The sequence below is a fragment of the Balaenoptera physalus genome (genome assembly GCF_965194825.1).
Source record: "Balaenoptera physalus genome assembly, chromosome: 11".
NCBI lineage: Eukaryota > Metazoa > Chordata > Mammalia > Artiodactyla > Balaenopteridae > Balaenoptera > Balaenoptera physalus.
Genome location: NC_138896.1, coordinates 69,294,032 through 69,318,583, shown reverse-complemented (window position 1 = coordinate 69,318,583; position 24,552 = coordinate 69,294,032). Strand labels below are relative to the sequence as shown.

Genomic DNA, 24,552 nt, shown 5'->3' with positions numbered 1-24,552 from the left:
ATATATAGAAATACAATTGATTTTTATATGTTGATCTTATATCTTGCAACTTTGCTAAAGTCACTTATTATCCTAGGAATTGTTTCAGTTTTGTTTTGTTTTTGGATATTTGGCATTTTCTGAGTAGACCATTATGCCATCTGCAAACAGGGACAGTTTTATTTATCCCTTTCCAGCCTGTACACCTTTTATTTCCTTTTGCTTACTGTGCTGCCCGAGGCTTCCAGTACTATATTGAACAAGAGTGGTTAATATAGACGCCCTTGCCTTGCTTCCAATCTTATGGGAAAACATTGTCTTTCAACATTGGTATTTTGTCAGCTGGTCGTTTTTTTTTTTTTTTTTAATTTATTTATTTATTTTTGGCTGCGTTGGGTCTTCGTTGCTGCATGCGGTCTTTCTCTAGTTGTGGCGAGCGGGGGGCTACTCTTCGTTGTGGTGCACGGGCTTCTCATTGGGTGGCTTCTCTTGTTGCAGAGCATGGGCTCTAGGCATGTGGCCTTCAGTAGTTGTGGCATGCGGGCTTAGTTGCTCCGCGGCATGTGGGATATTCTGGGACCAGGGCTCGAACCCGTGTCCCCTGCATTGGCAGGCGGATTCTTAACCACTGTGCCACCAGAGAAGTCCCAGCTGGTGGTTTTTAATAGGTATTTTTTATCAAATTGAAGAAGTTCCCCCCATCCTTAGTTTTTTCTGAGAGTTTTATCATAAAGAGTTGCTGAATTTTTTTAAAAATAAATTTATTTATTTATTTATTTTTGGCTGCACTGGGTCTTCATTGCTGCATGTGGGCTTTCTCTAGTTGCGGCGAGCGGGGGCTACTCTGCATTGCGGTGTGCGGGCTTCTCATTGCGGTGGCTTCTCTTGTTGCGGAGCACGGGCTCTAGGCGCGTGGGCTTCAGTAGTTGTGGCACGTGGGCTCAGTAGTTGTGGCTTACGGGCTCTAGAGCGCAGGCTCAGTAGTTGTGGCACACAGGCTTAGTTGCTCCACGGCATGTGGGATCTTCCCAGACCAGGGATCGAACCCGTGTCCCCTGCATTGGCAGGTGGACTCTTAACCACTGCCCCACCAGTGAAGTCCCAATAGTTGTTGAATTTTGTCAAATGATTTTTCTGTATCAGTTGATATGATCATGTGGTTTTTCTTCTTAAGCCTTTTAATACAGTGGATTTCACTGATTAAGTATTGAACGAGCCTTGCATCTCTGGAATAAACCCCATATTCTATTTGCTAATATTTATTAAAGAGTTTTTTCATTTGTATTTGTGAAGGATATTGGTCTGTAGTTATACTATGTACTTTTTGGTACCATCTTTATCTAGTTTTGGTACCAGGATAATACTGGTCTCACAAAGTGAGGTGTGAAGTATTCTCTCTTCTTCTATTTTCTGGAAAGGATTATGTAGAATGGGTGTTAATTCTTCTTTAAACATTTAAAAGAATCCTCCAGTCAAATTATCTGGGCCTGGAAATTTCTTTCTCAGGAGTTTTAAATTATGACTTCAATTTCCTTGAAGGGCTTATTGGGTGAGCCCTTTCATATTGGGTGAGTTTATTTATTTATTTATTTCATATTGGGTGAGTTGTGGTAACCTGTGTTTTTTGAGGAATTAGTCTACTTCATCTAAGTTATATAGATGTTCATACTATTTGATTATTATCTTTTTTTTAAAAAATATTTTTATTTATTTATTTATTTATTTGGCTACGCCAGGTCTAGTTGTGGCATGCAGGATCTTTTAGTTGCAGCATGTGGGATCTTTTAGTTGCAGCATGCGGGCTCTTAGTTGCGGCATGCGGGATCTAGTTCCCTGACCAGGGATTGAGCCTAGGCCCCCTGCATTGGGAGCGCGGGGTCTTAACCACTGGACCGCCAGGGAAGTCCTTGATTATTATCTTTGATGTCTGCAGAATCAGTAGCAATATCCACTGTTTCCTTCCTGATATTAGTAATTTGTGTCTTTCTCTATTTTCGTTAGTCTTTCTAGAGGCATATCACTTTTATTGATCTTTTCAAAGAACAAACTTCTTTTGTTTCATTTCTCTTGGGTTTATGTTTGCAGTTTTATGAATTCTTCTCTTTATTTTTTCTTTCCTTCTACTTTGAGTTTATTTTGCTTCTCTTTTTCTAGGTTCTTAAGATAGGTGCTTAGATTATTTATGTGGGACATTTTCTCTTTTCTAGTGTAAGCATTTAGTGCTAAAAATTTCCCTTTCAGTGCTGCTTTAACTGTGTCCCACAAAGTTTGATGTTGTATTTTCACTTTTATGCCATTCAATGTGTTTTTTTTTTAATTCCCCTTGAGTCTTGTTTGATCCTTGGATTATTGAAAAGTGTGCTATTTATTTTCCAGTAACTCACTTGTTGAAGATTTTCAGGCACAATAAGTTGGTTTACTATTTTTATTATATTCTTTCCAGCTGTTGATTTCATGGTGAGGGTGGGTTAGAAGGAGACCCATCTTTATCATTGAAGGCGGCCAGAACTTTGCCAGCCAACTTGTGTTGACATGGAAATCTATACATACACACTCAGGAACACACACCACACACAAACATGCACACACACACACACCCATGGCATACTTATACCCAGACCTAACCAGCAGAGCTCAAATTCTCATTTTCAAAAAACAAGGCTAATGGCAGAGACCGTGGTAAACAAAAAACAGGAAACGGAAGCTGTTTAGGAAGGAAAAAAAAGTACCAAATCAGCATTGCATCTCTAAAAGAATTAGGCCAAACCAGAAACCTCCAGCAGAAATACCAGTGACATTTCAGGTCTGGGTTGACTGTAGACAAGCTGAATTTCTTGTATGTTGGCAACACCTGCCTTCTAAGTCAGCTTCTTCACCCCTTCCCACCATCACTGCCCCTATCACAACAAGGTCAATCCAACTAATTCTGCTTCAGAAAACTGAAAGGAAAAAAGACACTACACTGACTACAACAACAGAATAGAAATTCCAGGAACTAAAGATGTATCAAGAAGAAAGCAAGCTCTATCCTGCAAACCAATTCACTGTCTGACAGATAATAATGCCTTTCTCAAATGACATGTGCTGAAAACCATAGACATATTGTATTTATGTTTATATGCATATATGTAAATATATGTTTATGAAGTCGTTCCCCATCCATCTGATAACTATTTCTGTTTTCCCCCTTTTTTGGTTTCACTTCTTACATTTCAGTCTATCTAGAACTTCATATGGTTGTAACTTTATAATACATTGACATATCTGGCAGTGTCTAGTGTCCCTTAGCAGCTAAGCCATGAAACTGAATCTCTGGGCTCTTAGCTCCAAACGTGCAGTGGCACAACTTCACCTCCGTGTATAAGCTAAGGACACCCAGTCGGTTTAGACCATCGTTTCTCAACCTCGGCATTATTGCCATTTTGGTAATTTTCTCTCATGGGAGTTTGTCCTGTTTGTCAGCATCCCTGGCCTCTACCTGCTAGATGTCAGTACCTCCTCCAAGCTGTGAGAACCAAAAATGCCCCCCAGACATCACAAAATTGCCCCCAATGAAAGCTGCTTGTTTAGACATATGCCTCCTTATTTCCTGATTTGGATGCTGTACAAAGCCGTGATGCTTGGTGCCATAGCAGCCATCTTGCAGTCGTGAGGAATGATACTACGGAGGCGCTGAGGCTAGTACAAGAGGTAGAAGGGGCCATGGTTCTTGATGACGTTGCCAAGTTGCTGCACCAACCCTAGCATTACCTTCCTATGGAAAATTAACAGCTTCGACCACATAAGCCTCTTCAGTCCTGTGCTTTGTCACTTACAGCCAAGAGCATCCTAGTGAATCCACTGATCACCTTATTCCTCTGCTTAGAACCCTTCACTAGTTCTCCATTCAGGATGAATTTCAGACTCCTGAGCTTAGCACCCAAGGGCCTTTGCCTCCCTCTCCTGCTCATCTCCCACCGCCCCTCTCAGCACACATCTCGTCTGGAGCCTAAGTTGAGTCCTTTGACCCAGCCCCAAGACTTCCTATCTCCTGATGTTTACATTTGCTGGTCCCCGAATGGCACATCCTTCCTTCTCTTCTCTCCCTGTTCAGTCCTACTCACCTTTCAAGACTTGGCCCATGTCCTCTCCTTCAGGAACTTTTCCCTGAATGTGGTGATTTTGAAAGATGGACTCCAAATTATTTGACACTCCTCCACTGAGAGTGACTTGGGCAGGGATTTGGACCTCTGTGACTTTTCATACACTGGACACTGAAGCAGGGTGCTAACTGACTAATACAGGGGACCGTTATTCAGTGACACACAAGGCAGTCTTCATGATCAGGACGTGCAGTGCGTGAGATGAGCTAGTCAGACCTGAAGGCATTGGGCAACCCAACTCAACCCAACCAGCTGATGCTGCTCATCTTTCCAGCCTCAAACCCCAGCGGTCTGCCTCTTCCACCACACGTCTCTCTCACTTCGAGTCATTGGGAGGCTCAGAATGTGCCCTACTGCATAAGTGTTCCCCTACACCTGGCATTCGTCCCCTTTCCCTGCATAACTCCTACTCATCCTTCAGATCTCCCTTTGACATCACCTCCTCTAGGAAGCCTTCCTTGCCTCTCCAAGGCTGGTATGCCCAGAGCCTGTCCCTCACATCACACTTAACACACTGTATCCTAACCACCCATTTCCACATCTGTGAGCCTGTGAGCATCTTAAGGGGCAGGGAATGATTTATTCCTTTTTGAACCACCAGCACCTAGAATAATGCCAGAGCTTGCTATAAAAATAAATGTTCATGACATGGTTGTGCCAGTGGTATGGCTGAATGTGTTTTGCTCTTGTCCTCCATTGAACAAACATTTATTGAGATCTGACCCTGTACTGAAGGTACTGCTTCCTGCATTGCATCTACTGCCATCGTCCAGGTAGCTGGAGCTCACAGTTATTGAGCACTCACTGGGTGTTGTCCTAAGTACCTAACTCATTCACTTTGTCTAATCCTCATAACAAGTCAGTGAGGTTGATGCTGTAATTATCTGCAATTCACGTGGGGAAACTGAGGTGCCAGAATTCCACGGGCACTGAATCCTGGAGTCCACGTTTGCACCCCTGCAGCCTAAATCTGGAGCCCATGGTATTAATCTCTACACTGCCTGGCTTCCTTCTGAACCCTCCGGACACTTGTCACAAATGCAGAGGCCCAAGCCTCACCTGCAGAGCTTGTTTCTATAGGTCTGGGCAGGGCCTGGGAATCTGCATTCTTCACAAGCCCCACATATGCAGAAATGATGGCTGTGCCAAGGGCATCCAGGAGTGTCCGAGGCTCTGTGAGGTCTGGCCCTGATGCACCTGTCTCACTGCCTCACGAACACATCCTATACTCGCTCTTCTCCGAACTCTTGCTGCCTCTGCCAGGAATGCTGTCACGACGCCCCCCCACCCACCCAAGTGTGCTTGAGGAGCACTGGCGGGTGTGAGAAGAGGGAGACCTTGCTGCTCAGGGTGGGCTGGCAAAGCCCCAGGGGCATCCCCACGCGGCCCCTTCCGGAGGCCCTGGAGAAGGTCAAGAGGCCTCAAGCCTCTCAAACGTCTCTTTAGCCTGTGGTTCTGCCAGAAACGTCCAAAAGGCTCCATTCAGAACCCTCCACCCCTTCAGAGCACACCCCCAGGGTTTAGTCCTCTACCTGAAACCCATGTGGCCCTCGGAAGCTCCTCACAGACAAGTCCTGGTGATGCCAGCAGTGTTTGCTCTGCCTGGGACGGGACCAGCCGGGGAGCGGGGCAGCCCCGGCCAGCGCCTGATTTCCCCAACTGTCAGCGTGAAAACCATCCAACCAGGCCTGTGCGTGGTCGGGTGGGCAGAGCAGGCCTCCAAGGAAAGGGCCTCTCCCCGGGAGTCGGTGATTTCACTGTCACAAAAGGTTGAAGGGGGGCCATGTGAAGATTTGGCAGTTGACCCAGAACAACTCAGCTCTCTGCTGCCTACCGAGCAGCCAGGCCTGCCCATGGGGGATTTCCCAGCCATGTTCAAACGGAAGCTCCCTTGAGTGGGCACCTCTGTTGAAGCCACATCAAAGGTAGCTTGCTGGAGAGTCAGCAAGACGCTGGGTGATGATAGTCATCAAGGGGCACGTAGAACGTGGGATGGGTAAAGGTGGGATGAAAAGTCAGCATAGGGATTTCCCCCTAACCAATATTATAAGTTCTGACTATTGTTGTGTAATTAAGCACCCTCAAATACAGAGGTCTAGAATAAGAGCCGTTGTATTATATCTCATAAATTGTGACTCAGAAGCCTGAGCAGCGCTCAGCTGGGTAATAATCCTTTTTCGCGTGGCATCAGTGGCGGTCCCTCGATGCCACTGAGCTAGGAGGTGGAGGGCTGCCCCAAGGCAGCTTCCCTCCCAGGCCGAGCCCCAACAGAGAAGGCTGGAGAGCTGGGCTCAGCCAGAACTAGCAGCCGCTCCACATGTGGCCTCACCAGCATGGTGGCCTCATGGAGTCGGACTTCATAAATGGTGGTTCAAGGCTACCAATGAGAATGCTAGGGACCCAGCTGAAGTCCCTGAATCTCACTCTCGCCACATTCTATCAGTCAGGTAAGTCACCAAGACCAGCAACATTCAAGGAGAATAGAGTTAGACTTTGCCTCTCAGTGGAAGGAGCAGTAAAACATTTGCAGCCATATGTAACCTCCCATGCTACAGACGAGCTGGGAAGCACTTGCTAGGGTCATTGTGAGGATTTTTACTCCACATGTTTGTCAAGCTCCTAGTGTGTTCCAGGCTCTGTCCCGGGCACTGGAGAGAGAGAGCAATGAACAAGACAGAGACATGGTGCCTGCCCTCTCGAATACAGCCTGACAGTTACACAGTGCCTGGCATGTGGGAAGTGCCAGTAAATGTTGGCTGCTGGTATTTTAATTGTTAAATGAATCATTATTGGATAAAAATGATAAGCATAATAAGCATAAGCAGAGAATTGCTTTGAAGAATGACAAGGTGTAAAAGAACACAGTCAACAGGAGGGTGAAGTTTAAGCCAAGGAGGAGGAGTTATGAGCCAGCAGGGGAGGGAGGGAGCAGCGTGTGTGGCCACCGAGGGCAGTGGGCAAGGGAAGCGTGCATCAAATGAGCTGGATGGGGACGGACCACTTAAGGCTCTGAACTGGATGCCTTACTTCCATCCCTCCAGGTCTGCCTTCCACCTTCCCCACCCGCCTCTGCTTCTGAGGCTTCCCTGTATGGGCTGTATCAACAGTCTCCCTTGCCTCCCTGCTGGTGCCAGTAGAAGGCACCAGCAGGAGTTTGGGTGGAGTGGGGTGGGAGGAGAAAGAGGTTGGCGTATTTATTCTTCTGGCTCTCTCTCTGCTGGGCAAGTGGTAGAAGTCAATACTTCCTCTGCCAAAATCCACGTTCAGTGTCCAGCAACCTTCTTGTAGGGCCCGTCTCACCAGGTCCTTCAGTGGCTCTTTCTCCTGTGCATTCAGCCCTGGGCTAAGTAGCAGCTGCCCACTCTTGCTGGCCCAGGGGTACCTCACCATCGCTGCTTGCATTCCCTACACCCTGCCCACACCTTCGTAAAAGTCCTTTCCTTGCATTGTCCTCAGTCACCCTTTTGAGAGGTCCATCTGTCCCTTTCTGGAATCCTGAATGATACCACTACACCAGCAAGGATAGGAATTTGGGACTTTATCTCAGGAGCAATTCTAAGAAAATGCTAACCTTCTATCCAGTGGTGTGCTGGTAAATTTTAACAACCAGCTCTCCAGAGGGAAAAGCCCTGATTTGCAGTGATTGCCAGATTCCAAGGTGTCAGTACTTCCACCATGGTTGATTTCATGCTACTAATGCAACAGCAACCAACTCATAAAATTCCTAAAAATAAAACACACACAAGCTGGTATGAGCCAGCTCTTGCATACCTCTGCCCAAATCAAACACTAGCTCTAGTCTCTCCCACTAGGGCCACCCCAGCCAGGGGCTAGATGTTCCAACAGAGAGGTGGATGGGCCTTCTGGATGCTGTCAGCCTCCTCCCTCCTGTGCCCTGTGAATGTACTTCCCAGTGAAGCCAGGATGCTGTCTGCAAGGGCTCCCAAAGCTGCAAGACCTTTCATGTGCCCATGCCTGTACCTGTTCTCATGTGCATGGGGCTGAGGCTCAAACAGAACCATCCATCTTGCTGGACTTGGTCCAATTAGATCATGAGACCCTGGGGATCTAGAGTCAGTGGTTCCCCTATTAACAGCAATTAATTCCCGCCAAGAGCCCCACTCTGATGCTGATGCCAAAGACCTCTGATGCTGGTCTCTGCCCTGAATCCCACTTCCCCACAGATGGGTCCAGACCCTGAATGTGATAACCAGGCCCCTATCCACGTTGTGCTTTACCCAGAACTGAACTTCCCCTTCTGTATGGCGAGTCTGTATGAGGCTGGAACTCAATTCCATCTTTGTCCAGCCTGACCAGTGTTTTAGAACTTTCTGTTTAAGGTGAGAGCATGAACTTTTTTCACAATGAAACCAAATGTGAGGAGATGTGAAAACATTAGTTTCAAATTGTGTCTTCATATTTAGGGAACAAACATTTGTTAAACACTTGCTATATGAGTCCTTGCAATAATTATCTACCTCAGCAAGGAACAATTACACACACACACAATTGGACAATAAATCTGTAGAGAAAATTCCTAACTCAAAATAACAATATTTTAATCAAAACAACATGATACTACAAGTATCCTTTCAGAATGACCAAAATTTTTAAAGTTAGTAACACCTAATTTTGACCAGGTATACACTATTTTGGAAATGTAAATAAATACAACCATTTTAGAGGTTCTAAATAGTAAGTATTTTGGCAGTACTTACCAAAATGTAAAATGCACATTCCCTGTGACCCAGAAATGCACCACTTCTAGAAATCCATCCTACAGTAATTCAACACCAGTACATTAAAGGTGTATGTATTAGATATACCTTTAATCCCTGCAGCATTGTGATAATTTTAAAAATTGAAAGCAAACTGGATGTCCATTGACAGGAAAATAGGTAAAGCCTGATACCATAATTCAGTGGAACACTTTCCAGCTGTTATAAAGAAGAAGGCTTGGAAAGACTTTCATTCCATTTTGTTTAATGGAAAAAGGATAAATCAATGTACATCATACGATCCCATTGTTGCAGAGAAAATCAACAGAATTGGAGCCTTCATACATTACTGGTGGGAAAATAAAATGGCACAGCTCTGTGGAAAATGATTTGGAAGTTCCTCAAAAAGCTAAACATGGGGTTACCAAACAATCCAGCAATTCCACTCCTAGGTAAATACCCAAGAGCGTTGAAAATATATATCCATACAGAAATTTACAAATGAATGTTCAGAGCAGCATGATTCATCATAACCAAAAAGTAGAAACAACCCAAATGTCATTTAATTGATGACTGGTTGAAATGTGGCTTATCCATGCAGTGGAATATTATTCAACCATAAGAAGGAATGAAGTACTGATACATGCTACAACATGGATGAACCCTCAAAATATATGCTAAGTGAAAGTAGCCAGACACAAAAGGTCACATATGATTCCACTTACATGAAATGTCCAGAATAGGCAAAACCATAGAGACAGAAAGTAGATTAGTGGTTGCCAAGAGATGGAGCGAGGTAAGGAGTAGGATTTTCTGCTGGCAAACAAGCATGAATTTCTTTCGGGGTGATGGAAATGTTCTGAACTGGATAGTGCTGGTGGTGTACAACGTTGTGAATATGCCCAAAACTACTGAATTATACAATTTAAAATGCTAAATTTTTTGTTACATGAATTATTTCAATTTAAAATAATAATAATCAAGCATTACTGGTACATTAATCAAGTATAATTTTTGATAAGATTAAAATACCACTTTAAAAAAATACATTATCTTTTACGATCCCTTCCAACTCCAAAATTACCTGCATCTATCCTTGGTGGAACCCAGGGGCTTAGATGACCCCTAAGCTGTGGACCCCACCTTCCTGTGGAGACAGGCTGGGTGACCAGCTCTTTTCCAAGTGACGAGTGACGTAGCCAGGTTCTACATGAGGTCTTGGGTGGAGTGGGGGGTTGGGAGCAGATCAAGCCAGGACGCCTAGTGGTGGGAAGAGGGGGGATTAGGAAGACTCGCTGTCTCTCCCTCTGTCTCCCTCTGAGACTCTGCACATTAGCCTTCCCCCACCTTCCTCTAGCCTACTGGGAAGGGTAGGTGTTTCGGTTTCTTTGCGCAAAATATGAAACAAAGAAGCACCATTTCTGCCTCGAGACGCGTGTAAAGAGGTGCAGATATAGGTGAGTTCCTTTACAAACATTTCAAACATATGTTTTCCTCTACTTCTAATAGCCTATAGCAGGAGTTCTTAAACTCCCAGGTAGGTATCAGACCCACCTGGAGAGCAGGTAAATAATGCAGATTCCTGAGCCCTCCCTCCAGAGGCTCTGATTCCCTGGATCTGGGGATTGCCAAAAACCTGTGTTGCTAAAAAGCAGGTCTGTGGACTGTGCTTTGAGTACAACTATCATATATAATGCTTTGCTTTTCCTTGTGCTAAAGAAAGTGGAGGTGTTTGGTTATAAGTCTCTGTGTAAGGCACTGTTATTATTAGTGTTTGGGTAATTTAGAGCTGTATTTCTCAATCCAAATTATAATGTGGACCAGAAAGCTAAAGTTACTCTGTTAGAATTGAAGTGGGCTTCAGAGATGGGGTGGGAGAGCAATGACAGGCAAAGGGAACCAAACTCGTAGGATGTAACTCAGAGAGGTTTGGGGTTTGGCACCATTCTTCTTTCTATGCCCAAGGGCTACCAGGCCCTGACTGGCAGCTCCTCTGAAAATTTGAGTAAATGAATCAATAACCAACAAAAAACTGGAATGTTTTTTGTAGGTGCCTGATATCCCTTTTATTTCTAGTTTGCTGAGTGTCGAATGAGTGTTGAGTTTTGTCAAATGCTCTTCTGCATTTATCAAAAAGGATCATATAGTTTTTGTCTTAATATGGTCACTTAAATTGATTGATTTTCAAATATTAAACCAACTTCATACTTCTGGGATAAACACTTGGTCATGACGTATTAACCTTTTAAAATATATTGCTGGATTTGATTTGCAAATATTTGGTTAAGGATTTTTATGTCTATCTTCATGAGGGATATTGGTCTATAGTTTTCTGTTGTAATATTTTTCTCTGGTTTGGTATCAGGGCTATGCTGGCCTCATAAAACAATTTGGGAATATTCCATCCTGTATTTCAGGTAGTTTGCCTAAGATCATTGTTAATTCTTTCTTAAATGTTTGAGAGAACGCACTAGAAAAATCATCTGGGACAGTTTTTTAGAGTTAACTAAATTACTATAATAAAGGTAGGAATATGTCATATCATTTCATGTCAGTTCTGGTAGGTTGAATTTTTAAAGAAGTCTGTCCATTTCGTTTAAGTTGTTGAATTCGTTATAACTGATCGTAATATTTCTCTGTTATTCTTTTAAGGTCTGTAAGATCTGCACTCTTTCATACCTGCTATTGACAGTTCGTGTTCTCTCTCTTTTTGTTCTCAGTCTAGCTAGAGTTTTAGTACCTTTAAAAAATTTTTTTTCAAACAACCAGCTTTGGCTTTGTACGATATGAAGGGTGCTTACAAACCCCCTGTTCCAAAATATCTCCACTTCCAACTTGTCACACTACAGGAAATCCCAGGTATTTGTATCATTTCTGATTGCATTCTAAACTGGAAGCTTCTTGTAGATAGAGTCTATTACGTTCATACCATATAATCCAGCATCTATCATAGCGCCTGGCATATGTCATTGGTCATTAAGGGCTGTTGCATTGAGTCAGATAAGCTCTTCTTTAAAATGTAAGTACCCAATTTCTAAATGTCAAAAAAATAAGACCATAAGACATAGTGAAAAGCAGAATGGGTTGACCAGACTAAAGTGCTCTTAAAAATCCGTAAGAAAAACAGTGTTATCCCAAGTAGAAAAATGAATAAAATCCATAAACACTTTAAAAATAAGAAACAGAAGTGGACAGTAAACATGCAAAAGCATATGTATCCCTCTCTAGATATCAAAAGAATACAAAACAAAACAACCATATTAATATTTTCAACTATCTTCACTTTTGTGCTTAGAGACACAAATTGATTTAACTACCTAAAATAGGGTACATTTTGAGACTGCACGCTCACCCCTATTATTCTTCCTGTCCCAAACTAGGAAGTGGGAAACTATTTCTCCAGTTCTCCTCCTCAGAATACAAGGTCATAAAGCCCGGGTTCCAGTCTTGGCCCTCCTTGCTGCTTCCTGGCTTTATAACATTGAGAAGGTCATCTTACCAGTCTGAACCTGTCTCCTCTTCTGTAAAATGGAAATGGTCACGTCTTAAGAGAGAGCATTGCAGGATTAAGGGAGCAGTTGAGTATAATGTGTTAGCACAGTGCCTGGCACATAGTGGATGATGAGAGCTCTCTTATCTGTTTCAGGCAGGTGCTTCATCCGAGTCTCCCATCCTTCTCTGAGGCCCTGCAGCTTCATTTGCCTCTCAATGAAATTTCCAGCTCTTCAATCACTTTTTCTCTTTTGTCTCCTTGGCCTTCTAGTCTCACTATTTCTTTTTTTTTAATATATAAATTTATTTATTTATTTATATTTTATTTTTGGCTGCATTGGGTCTTCGCTGCTGCACACAGGCTTTCTGTAGTTGTGGCATGCGGGGGCTACTCTTTGTTGCGGTGCGCGGGCTTCTCGTTGTGGTGGCTTCTCTTGTTGCGGAGCACGGACTCTAGGCATGCAGGCTTCCGTAGTTGCAGTGCGTGGGCTCACTAGTTGTGGCTCGTGGGCTCTAGAGTGCAGGCTCAGTAGTTGTGGCACACGGGCTTAGTTGTTCTGCGGCATGTGGGATCTTCCTGGACCAGGGCTCGAACCTGTGTCCCCTGCATTGGCAGGCGGATTCTTAACCACTGCACCACCAGGGAAGTCCTAGTCTCACTATTTCTAAAATCTCACTAGCACAGAGGATTAAATCAATTTGACCATATGTTTTCTTAGCTACTCCCCTCCTATTGGACACCTAGGTTATTTCCACTTGCTTGTAAGATACTCTGTAGACCAGACTCCCAGATGATGAAGCTTTCTGCTCTGAGAGTTAATCCTCTGTGTTAGTGGGGATTTGGTCTCCCAGATTCTCAACATTCACTGAAGTCTTGAGATTATTTCATAATTGGATTTACGTGAGAGAGATGTTTGCTCCTTTTGTGTCTTCTCTTTTTGGACTAGTTCCTGGAGACAGCAAGTTTCCTGAAACAATCCTGCCATCAGTGTTTGTACATTTCATGGGAGGAAGAAAAGGAGGGAGCAGAGGAAGAAAGAAAGGAAGGGAAGGACAGAGGGAGAGGAGCGGGAAAGGCAGGTGGGCATAGTAAATGCTTAGTAGATATTTGTTGAATAAATGAAGGAATGACTCTGGGATCATTAGTCCTGTTTTGTAGATGAGGACCCAAGGTTCAGAAAGGTTAAAAAGCTTGCCCAGGAACGTGATATTGGGCCCCACATTTGATCTCAGATCTTTGAATCCAGTTCCACTGTCTTTCTCCTCCACCTACTGGGACACTGGTCTAGCTTAGTGTTACTCAAATGACAGTCTTCAAGAAGGGAAGGGGCTTATGACATACTGTAAATTAATGTGTCACTTCCTTCAAGAAAGTCTTGCTAAGAAAAAATGCTAGCCAAACTAAACAGCATGCTTAGTGACTTCACGTTTTGGCAAAAGTTCTTAATTTCATTATAAATAGTTCGCCGACCAGTAGCTGGACCATGGACCACACTTTTTCGTCTCATGGGTCCTATTGCTCTCTAGCCTAACCACATGGCTTTGAACTCCATGTCTGTATCACTTCAGATGCTCTCAACGTCTAGATGGAGCCCTCAGACATCCCGGAGACCACCACCCCTTTTGAGTATGATCCTCAGAGCTTTCTGTGTGAGAAGAAGACCTTTGTCTTTGCCACCTTCAGCACCACCATCCTGTACTGCCTGGTGTTCTTCCTCAGCATGGTGGGCAACAGCCTGGTGTTGTGGGTCCTGGTGAAGTATGAGAGCCTGGAGTCCCTCACCAACGTCTTCATCCTCAACTTGTGTCTCTCAGACCTGGTGTTCTCCTGCTTGTTGCCCGTGTGGATCTTGGGGTACCACTGGGGCTGGTTGCTGGGAGACTTCTTTTGCAAGCTCCTCAACATGATCTTCTCCATCAGCCTCTACAGCAGCATCTCCTTCCTGACCGTCATGACCGTCCATCGCTACCTGTCCGTGGTGAGTCCCATCTCATCCCTGCGTGTCCACACCCTCCAGCGCCGCGTGCTGGTGACCATAGCTGTGTGGGCAGCCAGCATCCTGGCCTCCATCCCCGACGCCATCTTCCACAAGGTGTTCCCTTCGGGCTGTGATTATTCAGAACTCGAGTGGTTCCTAGCCTCAGTCTACCAGCACAACATCATCTTCCTTCTCTCTTTGGGGATTATCCTGTTCTGCTACGTGGAGATTCTCAGGACCCTGTTCCGCTCGCGGTCCAAACGGCGCCACCGGACAGTCAGGCTCATCTTCACCATTGTGGCGGCATACTTCCTCAGCTGGGCTCCCTACAACCTGATCCTGTTTCTGCAGACACTGTTGAGACTTGGGGTCATTCAGAGCTGTGAGGTCAGCCAGCAGCTGGATTATGCCCTGCTCATCTGCCGCAACGTTGCCTTCTCCCACTGCTGCTTCAACCCGGTGCTCTACGTCTTTGTCGGGGTCAAGTTCCGCAGACACCTCAAAAGTCTGCTCCGGCACTTCTGGCTCTGCCGGCAACAGGCACCTGGCCTTCCCCCGTCACCTCACCCCCCAGGTGCCTTCACCTATGATGGCACCTCCTTCTATTGAAAGGGAGTTTGGTGGGGCAGGTGGAGGTAGACAGAGGAGCTGGAGGAGGTGGAGCTGAAGGAGAAGTAGGGCAGGAAGGAGCATAGGAGACACAGCACTGGGAAACGCTACCACTGCAGCGATGGGAGTGAAAGAAGTACATTACATCAAGGGGTCCTATATGCCCCCTCTTCTGCGGAAAATTTCCCCATCTGGAAATTTTATATTGCCATCCAGAAAAACGTTTCTTAGATTTTGAGAAAATCTTTTAGCATTTATTCCTTCATTCAGACATAGATTTCTTATCCTTGCTTAGTTCAGAAGGCTCTAAAATATGAAAGCATTCCCTGAAAGGAGCATCCCTCAAGACTTTATGAGGGTCTGAAATTCAATTGTGCAAATGTAGGCTGCTGGCAAGACGGTCTCTCCCCTCCCTGATTGTAGGGCTGTCCCAGCTGATTTTGGAGGGGGTTGGCTCTGGATGACTGCTGGATGGGGCTGTCTGCAGAACAAAAGTAATTACATCCTCAAATAAGCTTAGTCAGAAGGAAATCTGGATTCTAAAAACCCACAGCTGGACTCGAGACGTGTTCTGTGTCATAGTTCCAGTTTCTAGCACGTGAACTGGCACTTGCATATTTAGTCTATAAATCTTAAGAATGAACGCGATAAGCGCCATCTTCTGTCGGCATTTATTTGGAGGATATAAAAATGAATGAGATGCAGATGCTACCCTCCAGGTGCCAACAGTCCAACTCTGAAGGCCCAGATAACTATACACCCACCTTGATGAAGGCATCCAGAGTGAAGATTCCTCCAGCATCTCCTCCTCTCCAGGTGGATATTGAGCTGACATTTCCAATTCATCATGTTCCACCTAAAATGTCCTCCCCCTCCTGGCTGATGGTCCCAGCTTCCCCCCAAAACCAAGTTATCTTTGAGCCCTGCATTTCCTTTCCCTTCACTCCCACTCCCACGGCCAAGTCCTGTTGATGTTACCTTCCCGGTGTCTCTCACATGCCTGTGGCTTCGTCCCCAAACCGCCTCACTTCCTCTGCATCTTCCTGCTGCTCATCTCTTTCCCCACCAAGCGTCCTCTGCATTGACATCAAGGTGCTTCAGAACCCTCAGTGGCTCCATGTTACATGCAAATAAAGCCCAAACACCTTAGGCTTTATTTGCATGTAAATAAAGGCCCCTACAATCTGGTGCCAACTAACTTTTCCATTCTTTCTAATTTTATTCCAACGTGAGCCCCCACCCCCCAAGCAGCCTGGGATCCAGCCACAAAAGACCACGGGTCCTTTCCCAGATACCCTTCTCCCAGTCTCCTCTGGGCCTTTGTCACGCTGGGCCTTCTACTCCCTAACCTACAAGCCCCAGCTGAAATGCCAGCTCCTTCAGGAAGGTGTCCACAATCTGTAAATCAGAAGAGCACTCTCTGGGTTGCCACAGCACTCTGCTTGTTCTCTCTAAAGTAGTATTTGGCACTCTCCAACATGTCGTAGTTACGCCCATGGATGTCCTATCTCCCTGCCCCATCACACTGCAAACTGCCAGAGGGCAGGAACCTGGTCTTGCACCCTGCCAAGCATGGGCCCTGGTGTTCTATCACTGTGTACTGAGTGGGAGAAAAGAATGATAGCTGTCATTATTCTTACAATTTGTGCTCTTTGTAAGAGCCATGCTCATGTGACATATTCTACCTTGTTTGCCCAGGCTGCTGCTTTATAAATATTAACCTTTCTTTGCTAGTCTCCACTCTCAGAGCACGTTGCTTATCTCTCTCTGTGGCATTGGCTAAACTTGCCCTTGCTTTTTAGTTAGTGGTACACATGCCTGTCTCTTACACTGTCCCAGAGCTTCACATCCAAGGATATAGATAAAAACCACCCTCTGAGCTTCCCCATACCCCACAGACCTGGTCTCAATCTGTGAACCTGATTCAGCTCTGGAGAGGGATCTTTGGAAAAGCTCCCCATGTGATTCTGACATGCACCCCAGTTAGGAATATTTGGCTGCAACTCCTTGAAAATGGGAATTCCAGAGTCTTCCACAGTCCCTTGAGCAGGACTTTGCACTCAGCAGGCACTCAATACATGCTTGTTGAATAAAGTAGCTACTAATATAGCCCTCACCTGGAGCCTAGAGAGCTTGTAAAGCTTTTTCCCCTTCACTTCCAGCTGCAATTGATCAATGATCTATTTGCCCCTGGGCAGCCAACCTTGAAGGAGTTTGACCTGACTGGGGAAGAGTGAGGGTCTAGTTTTAAGAATCAGGCCTGTAGCACCTGTTGGAGAGGGCTGGGTAGTGCACCCGTGAAGGGATAAAACTCCCGTGGACTTATATAGCCAGTTGGTGGGGCCATCACTCCCCACAGAAGAAAGGAACAGCAAAAGGAAAGACAGTTATGGGGTCAGAGCTAAGCCTATGAGCTTCTGGTCAGGCTAATCATTCTGCACTCCTTCAAATTGATATTATTAAAATTTTATTCAACTTTTGTTCAGAGGGCGGGCTGAGCCCAGGGAGCAGAAGAGCAGAGGGCTCCACTGACACACCCACTTCGCCAAACCAAAGCAGGTTTTGAGCCCACTCTTCTTAGAAGGCAGGTTTGGGGAGCTTGTATCACTACAGAGCATGCATGCCCTTTGAGAGCCTCACTCCACCGTCTCCTTGCCCCATCCCATTCCTTCACATCCCAAGATACTTATCTAAGTATTCTTTTCAACACATATAGCTGTATCCCTGGGAGCACTTCATCAGTACAATCACATTTGTCTCTTTGCATTTCTAGTGATGTTTTGGCATCCCTAGTAGACTAGCTCCCAGGGTAATCTTTTTAATCCAGAGTCTTCTCCTAATCCAGCTCCTTGGGAATCCAAGGGAAGAGGCACAGAGAAGGAGAGGTATGAATGGGAAGAGGGAGGGGCATGCATCCTACCAGAAAGGGAACCTGGGCAGGACTGCTGAAGGAAGCAACACACAAGCTGCACCCCAGTGACCACACTCCACATTCGCTGACCACACTCTTCATGGACCACAACCTCCTGCTTTCCCCTCCCGCTACCCACTGAAACCACTGCTCAACCTCAACTGGACCATTGTGGGCCTATCCCTCCTACTCCAGTCAAAAAAAGGTGCCCTGGACCCAGTGCTGCAGACCTCCTACCACTCCTGGAGCATAAAAAATCCACAGCAGCTCTGAGAGAAGATCCTCTTCACAGCATTTCCACCTCCACACTCTCGGACAAAATCAGCAAGAGAGAAACCTTGCTGATCTCTAAATAGGAACATGCCTCCAAGCCTGGGGCAGCCCCAGACCTCAGATGACCCAAGCCAGAGTGGAAGTTCCTTGAGGGCACAAACCCCATGTTGCATGTCTAGAACCTCCCTCAGTGCCCAGCAATGTTTGTGGTTGGTTGCGTAAGTGGATAGGAGACCATCTTTTTGGCTCTTTTCTACTTCTGTTTCTTCTTCTCACACTTGCTTATGTCTTCCGGTCAACACCAGGCACCACACCAATGGGCTTCCCATGAACTCTTCTCTTGGGCCCACCAGCCCAGACAGTGCCTGGTTTGCTGAACTCACGGCTTTCATTTGTGAAACCTGCCTGTGACGGGACAAATATGAATTACTCTTAAAACCATCTCATAAAAACAGAAAGCATCACTGTATCATATATGCAAATAAAAGATTAGCATGTACTGACTTGCCTCAGGCTGGTTATGTTCCCCTCATTTCTACCCAAGATCATTCTTTAGGATTCTCAAAAGTTCTCTGCTTATGAAAGATCTGGGTTAAGATCTTGGGTGAAAGGAGTGATACAGGAGGAGGACTGGAGATAAAGTATCAAACAAGCCCTGTGTGGGTCAGGATGGTAGGAAATTGGCTCCACTCAGGCCTTAGGTGAAATTTTCCAGGAGGCCAAGTCTGTCTTGAGCGCTCCTAGCCTCAGCTTTCTGTCCCTATCTGTCCCCTGGTCTGGCACCCATGTTTTCTGTCTTCAAGTCCAAGGTTTTCTCTGTCTCATGACCCATGGTACCTGAACAAGTACCTTCCGAAGATTAACCCTCCAGCCAGAAGGAGTGATAACCACTTCCTGCTGGGAATTTCAGGATTCTGAAAACTTGGTAGGATGTATTTGGCAGGTTTGCAGGGGATTTTGGTAAGGGAAAGAAAGTTATCCTAAATCCTCACCAAGTTATTCCGAGTACAGAGCTCCCCTCTCTACCTTGGGGTCAGCCCAGATTTTAGGTGTAGGGTTGTTGCAATCCCCCCACATCCCACAGCCCTATCCCCTCCACAAAAGAGTGTGGCTAGAAGGACCAAAGGATGACAAAGGTGGCCTGGCTTCTTGACTTTATCATTTCAGAAAATCAGCCTTGGGAACTTCCCTGGTGGCACAGTGGTTAAGACTCCACACTCCCAATGCAGGGGGACTGGCTTCAATCCCTGGCCAGGGAACTGGATCCCACATGCATGCCGCAACTAAGAGTTTGCATGCTGCAACTAAGGAGCCCTTGAGCCGCAACTAAGGAGCCCACCTGCCGCAACTAGGACCTGGCAAAACCAGATAAATAAATAATTTTTTTTAAAAACTTACTAAAAGGAAAAAGAAAATCAGCCTTGAGCATCACCCACAGTTAGAGAGAAGACATGGGCAACAGATGGCACATGGAATTGGATGGTTGCAGGGAGTAGAGACGAGGGTGGGGGTGAGGGAGGGATATGTAGACCTCCAGGAGGTCCCTGGCCACTTTTGTAGAGGGCCTGTTCCGGGCTCTGTGCAAAGGCTGTGGGAGGGCCACTTTGGGGGGAGTGAGACCACAAAGCCCCACTCTCAAGTTGGCCAGCCTCTAGTCATTCCTGTGTGGGGAAAGATTTCCATAGGATTACTTCCGTCCCAGGGAACCTTGGCCCTTTTTCCAGGTGACCTGGATGAACCCTCTTGACCTAGAGAGAACGACCTGGCTTGATTGTCCACACAACTGGGAATGAACACCTTAAATGTGTCATTAAAATTATTCCAAGGCACTTTGTGGTGAACTGTGGGAGTCCGGGGAAGGAAGTACCCACCTGTGTCTGTTCCCTTGGCAGGGGAACTCAGTTTTAGGGGGACTGCATTTCAGGAGGAATGACTTCCCTTTGCCATCTCCTTCCTCCTCTTCCCTTTTCCTTTCATTGTTTCCATCCTAACAGGAAGGATGGAAATCACTTCTCCCCAGCCCCCACAAATTGACTATTCCAGTCATCTAACTCACTGCCTTCTCTACACCTAACTCAGAAAAGATGGCTAATGAGATGACGTAGCCTAAATCTATTTACTTTCCCGAATTATTCTACCAGATAACTCCCCTCTTTGTGCATTTGTAATGTTTGGGCCATGGCTCCTGACTGGACACCAACGGCCAAGTCCTGTGAGGTAGAAAGGTGTTTTGGAGCCCAGTTCATAGGCTGAAGTACTCCAGGTACTGTTGCTCTCCCCTCTTGTGACCATTCATTACTGATGAGTGCATTTTGTTCTATTGAGTGCAGCCTCAGAGTGCTTCACAACTTATAAATAGAAAATGTAACTTAGAAATTGGGCAGAGAGTAGGGAGAAGTTAGGGGTGGTAGTTCATTCATTAACACATAGTTTTTGAGCAGTGATTTTAAGCAGGTCCCTGTGTTAAGTAGCAAGGGGGATGAAAAGATAGACCATTAGGCCCAAAAATATATAATGCTTTTTATTTAGCCCAATATATTAAAACATTATTTCAACATGGAATCAATATAAAAATGTTAATGAGCTATTTTACATTCTTTTGGAACTCAGGTGTGTTTTGCACTTACAGCACATGTACAATTCAACTCAAACTAGTCACGTTTCAAGTTCTCAAAAGCCACACGTGTACAGCACTGCTTTCAGGATCCCAGACATACGATTTGTGGACACACATGCTCCCAGGGATTGCAAGGGTTAATTTAAAGCCGGCCGACCCCTTGGAACCCCTGGCAGTTTTGAGCGTCAGCTCTGCGGAGCATGCCGGGAGTTGTAGTCCGCACTCGGCTGTCCGTGGGGTCCGATGGGAGTTGTAGACAGAGGCCCTGTGGAGCATGCTGGAAGTTGTAGTCTGCGCCAGCCTGTGGCGGGGTCTGCGTATCATGGCCGCCTACGCCGCGCTCTCGTACTCTTCCGCTTGGCCGCAGAAAGTTTCGGTTCTGTCCCACCGTGGACCCACGAGCGCGTAAGTGCTGCGGGTGGCCGGCCGGACTCACAGGGCACCTCTAGTTGCTGTCGTTTCTGGAGCGGAGAACTTCCCTCCAGGCGCGGCTTGTCACCTGTTGCCCTGACCGCCTCCGCCCTTATGCCGGGTCTCCCACAGACTCCGCCGGAGCTCTTGCCCATGCCCTTGCCCTTGCCCAGCGGGCCTAGGAAGCACCTAGGGTCGGTGAATCTGACCCTGGAACCCAGGCTGCCTCTGGTAATCAGTTAGAAAGACAGACAGTCCCCCTCCCCCCGCCTCCGCCCAAACACCAGTTCCAAGACACCCGACGGCCAAGGAGCCCACATGTGTGGTCTCAGAACAAGTCTTGGAGTCTTTAAGCACAGGAGGGACAGGCCCCCGAGTTTCTGCTTGCATTGTCCAAAAAGCCGATGACCTGAAGAGGCGTACTTACTGGCTCAGCTGGGCCGGGACAGCCCAGACCTTAACTTTGCAAAACTCCAAGACCTAACTTTGCCCGGGCCTGTCCCTTCTCGTAAGGGGACGGTTTGTTCATCCTGGGCCGTCCCCAGGCCATGGCCTATTCTCTTTACCCACTGAGCACATCCTCTTGTGCTCTGGTGCAGGGTTTCGAGATAGCCCCCAGGTGATTGTTCCTGAAACACCTGTGGATTTTTGGATTGTGGTGTGGCTGCACCGGACTTCGGCTAGAGTCCGTGATATGAAGAACCTAGGCTGGAGGGTGTAAGGGGAGGGCTGAATTTTACTTTTCCTAAGAAAAGCATGTGTGGTTGACACCTTAACCACGTGGCTCCCAGATAGTGCACTTGTGTCATCTGATGCCCCTTGTCACTCTTCACAGTTCCATCCACTACCCCCCTCCAGAACAAAATAGAGCACTCTTTGAAACTACCGGTGTTGGCCACAGCCTCTCTGCCCCTCTGCCTGTCTTACCACAGCAGTTTCCTTTCCCAACAGAGAAATGGGTCAGGGGCTCTTTGAGGGCAGAGAGGATCAGGCGTTAATCTGCTCACTGCTCTCCTGCCACTTCCAGCCTTGTGGTGCTCTGTAGCCAGCTTAACTCCCCTGCCATCTGCCTAATGCGGGCTGCTGGGTATTGTAGCCGGGGAAGAGCTGTCACGCTGAGGTTCTGCTTTCAGTGGCTCCCACCCTCTGAAGTGGGCCCGTGTTGAGTAGGTTCCACTTGACCCTCCCTCCCATGAGAGCTACTGTTCACAAATTATTGAATGCCCTGTACCAGTTATGAGCCATTATTATTAATCACCCTGGAAATCAGAGTTAATTGTCTCAGTGATGGGACGTGGCCTTCTTTGATGAAAAGAATGTGAAAAGACTTTAGGAAAAAGATTTTCTGTTTCTGTTAAAAGTGTTCTTTGCGTAATGCTTCATTTAGTTTTTAATTTGGGAAAACAAACATACAGAATCATTGAAAGAATTGTATAGTGAACATATGCCCACCTGTTAGATTCTACAGTTAATATTTTACTCCAGTTATTTTTGTGTTGCTTTAGAGTCGATCCTCTAGCTGCTCTTTGGATGGTCTTTGCTCCTTGTGGCTGGTTTTTGGGACACCAGCATGGGTTCAGGAGCCACGCTTTTAACCTGGTCCTTCTGGGATGGGATGGCCCCCACAGATGTTTGTGACAAGAGGAACCACCCAAAACAGCACAAGATCAGAGCAGTTGGTAACTTTGTCCCATGTTGGTCACTGAGGCTGTGGGCTGCTGCCTCTAGAACATACAATAGGCGCTCAAGAATGGCAGTCCCCCTCTTCCCTTTAGGGGAGAGGCTTGACTAATGGGTAACCTGCATTTTCTGGTGATTCCAAGGACAGCTTTGGTGACTCAAAACCAGAGTGTCTTTAAACCTGAGGCAGAGGAAGCATATTGTCTAGCTGTGGTGTCATGGTGAAAATCACTGATAGGAACTCAAAAGTCTGGAGCCACATTCACTGGAGCCAGCCCAGGCAGCAGAGCAGGTAAGATTCATTAACTAGAGGCCGCCTGTGAGCAGAGATGATTCGGGTTTGGCCTTGTGAACATCTCTTCACCTAGTGGATGGATGTCATTGTGTTGCTCAAAAGATAAACAATATTTCCTATTTGTGATCTCAATGCCAGATTTTTTTAAAGCTCTTGATTGGTTTAATAGCCTCTGTTTGAACAGCTAAATCAATCAGTAGGGTGGGTTTTGAACTGCCTCCGTGGGTCTCTGTTTATCATGCTGTTTTTAGATGTGTTACTATACCGCCCCCATAAGAGCTTCGGCCTCAAAGAGTGCATGGGCTCCTGGCTTTTAGAAGATGAGGATGACAGAACTGTGCTGATTTGGGCAGGAGGTGTTTCTCCTTCTTCCTCACTTTGGAGCCAGTCAGCCTGGTGGTTTTAGTGGCCGCCAGTGGTCCTTCCTGTTCGCTGTGGCATTTGAAAGAAATCAGGTGCCTGTTTCTAGTTGGGGTCAGATCCTCTTTGCAGGGATGAAGATGTGCGTGTCAGTGTGTTTCCGAGGACAGACTTAAGGAGAGTCTGTGGTCTGGGTGTGGTCCTGTGGCAGTGTGGCTAGTTTCAGAGCCCAAGGGCAGGTCTGGCTAACCATCTCAGGAGGCTGGGGTACCAAGTTACCTGAAAACCGAGTTAGGGGAGCCCTTGGAGTCCAGAAGAAAAACCTGAAGGGAAAAAGCATTCTAAGCAAGCCATTAGTCTGCAGAGGGCTAGGCCAAGAGGAGAATCCCTGTAAGAGGTCCAGGGTGGGCTGGCAACTGAACCAGAGGTGGTGGCTTAATGTGGAGCTGGAAGAAACTGTAGCCCCAGGTGCTTTTTCCAGGGCATCTACAGCCTGGGTCAGGAGCGGGGCTTAGAAGCCTCAGCCAAAGTTAACCACCGAGAATGTCTGTTCTTCTCCTTGCGCACCTCCTCCATGGAGGAAGGTAAAGGGTAACCTCTCTACACTGTATCTGAAAACACACACACACGCACACATGCGCGCGCGCACACACACACACACACACACACACACACACACACAGTAGGAAGAGGTCAAATAATTTCCCCAGGACAGATATGTTAAAATTGCCTCAAAATACTTTGAACTAAATGTACCATAGGTCTCACCCAATCATGGCATAATCTTTATCGCATTATTTGTTACATGATAGGGAATGGAAATTTCACAAGATGAATCTGATTCTGCATTCTGAATAGGGTCCAGCTTGGCAGGACTCAGCTGTGATTGAGAGAAGAGAAGACACTTTCCTTGCCCATTGCTTCCTGGATGTTTTCTCTGGGCTGTCCAGTGGCAAGACCTCCGCCCTGCACCCCCAAATATGGATATATGGCTCCTTCCTGAGCAACTGCCCACCTTCCTAAAAAAGATAGCTTCCTCCAAGCCCAGAAGCAACACCTCACAACCACAAGTTCCTCTTGACCCTG

At 46.3% G+C, this 24,552-nt stretch overlaps 2 protein-coding genes across 2 annotated transcripts in view; both read left to right on the top strand.

Moving 5' to 3' along the window:
* Nucleotides 1-5,551: 5,551 nt before the first annotated feature.
* XCR1 (X-C motif chemokine receptor 1) lies at nt 5,552-20,022 on the top strand. The gene has a single exon (XM_082413901.1). It carries the CDS (start codon nt 13,918-13,920, stop codon nt 14,917-14,919), a length of 1,002 nt encoding a protein of 333 aa, XP_082270027.1. The 5' UTR covers nt 5,552-13,917; the 3' UTR covers nt 14,920-20,022.
* A 965-nt stretch (nt 20,023-20,987) lies between these two features.
* The window catches only part of FYCO1 (FYVE and coiled-coil domain autophagy adaptor 1), an 85,655-nt gene continuing 82,090 nt past the window's right edge, over nt 20,988-24,552 (top strand). The window contains exon 1 of the mRNA XM_082413852.1: nt 20,988-21,125. The gene's annotated coding sequence lies outside the window, so the exon portion shown is untranslated. The remainder of the gene's footprint in view (nt 21,126-24,552) is intronic.

Coding starts and splice junctions, on each gene's coding strand:
- XCR1 (XM_082413901.1), top strand. CDS start 13,918: ATGGAGCCCTCAGACATCCCGGAGACCACCACCCCTTTTGAGTATGAT.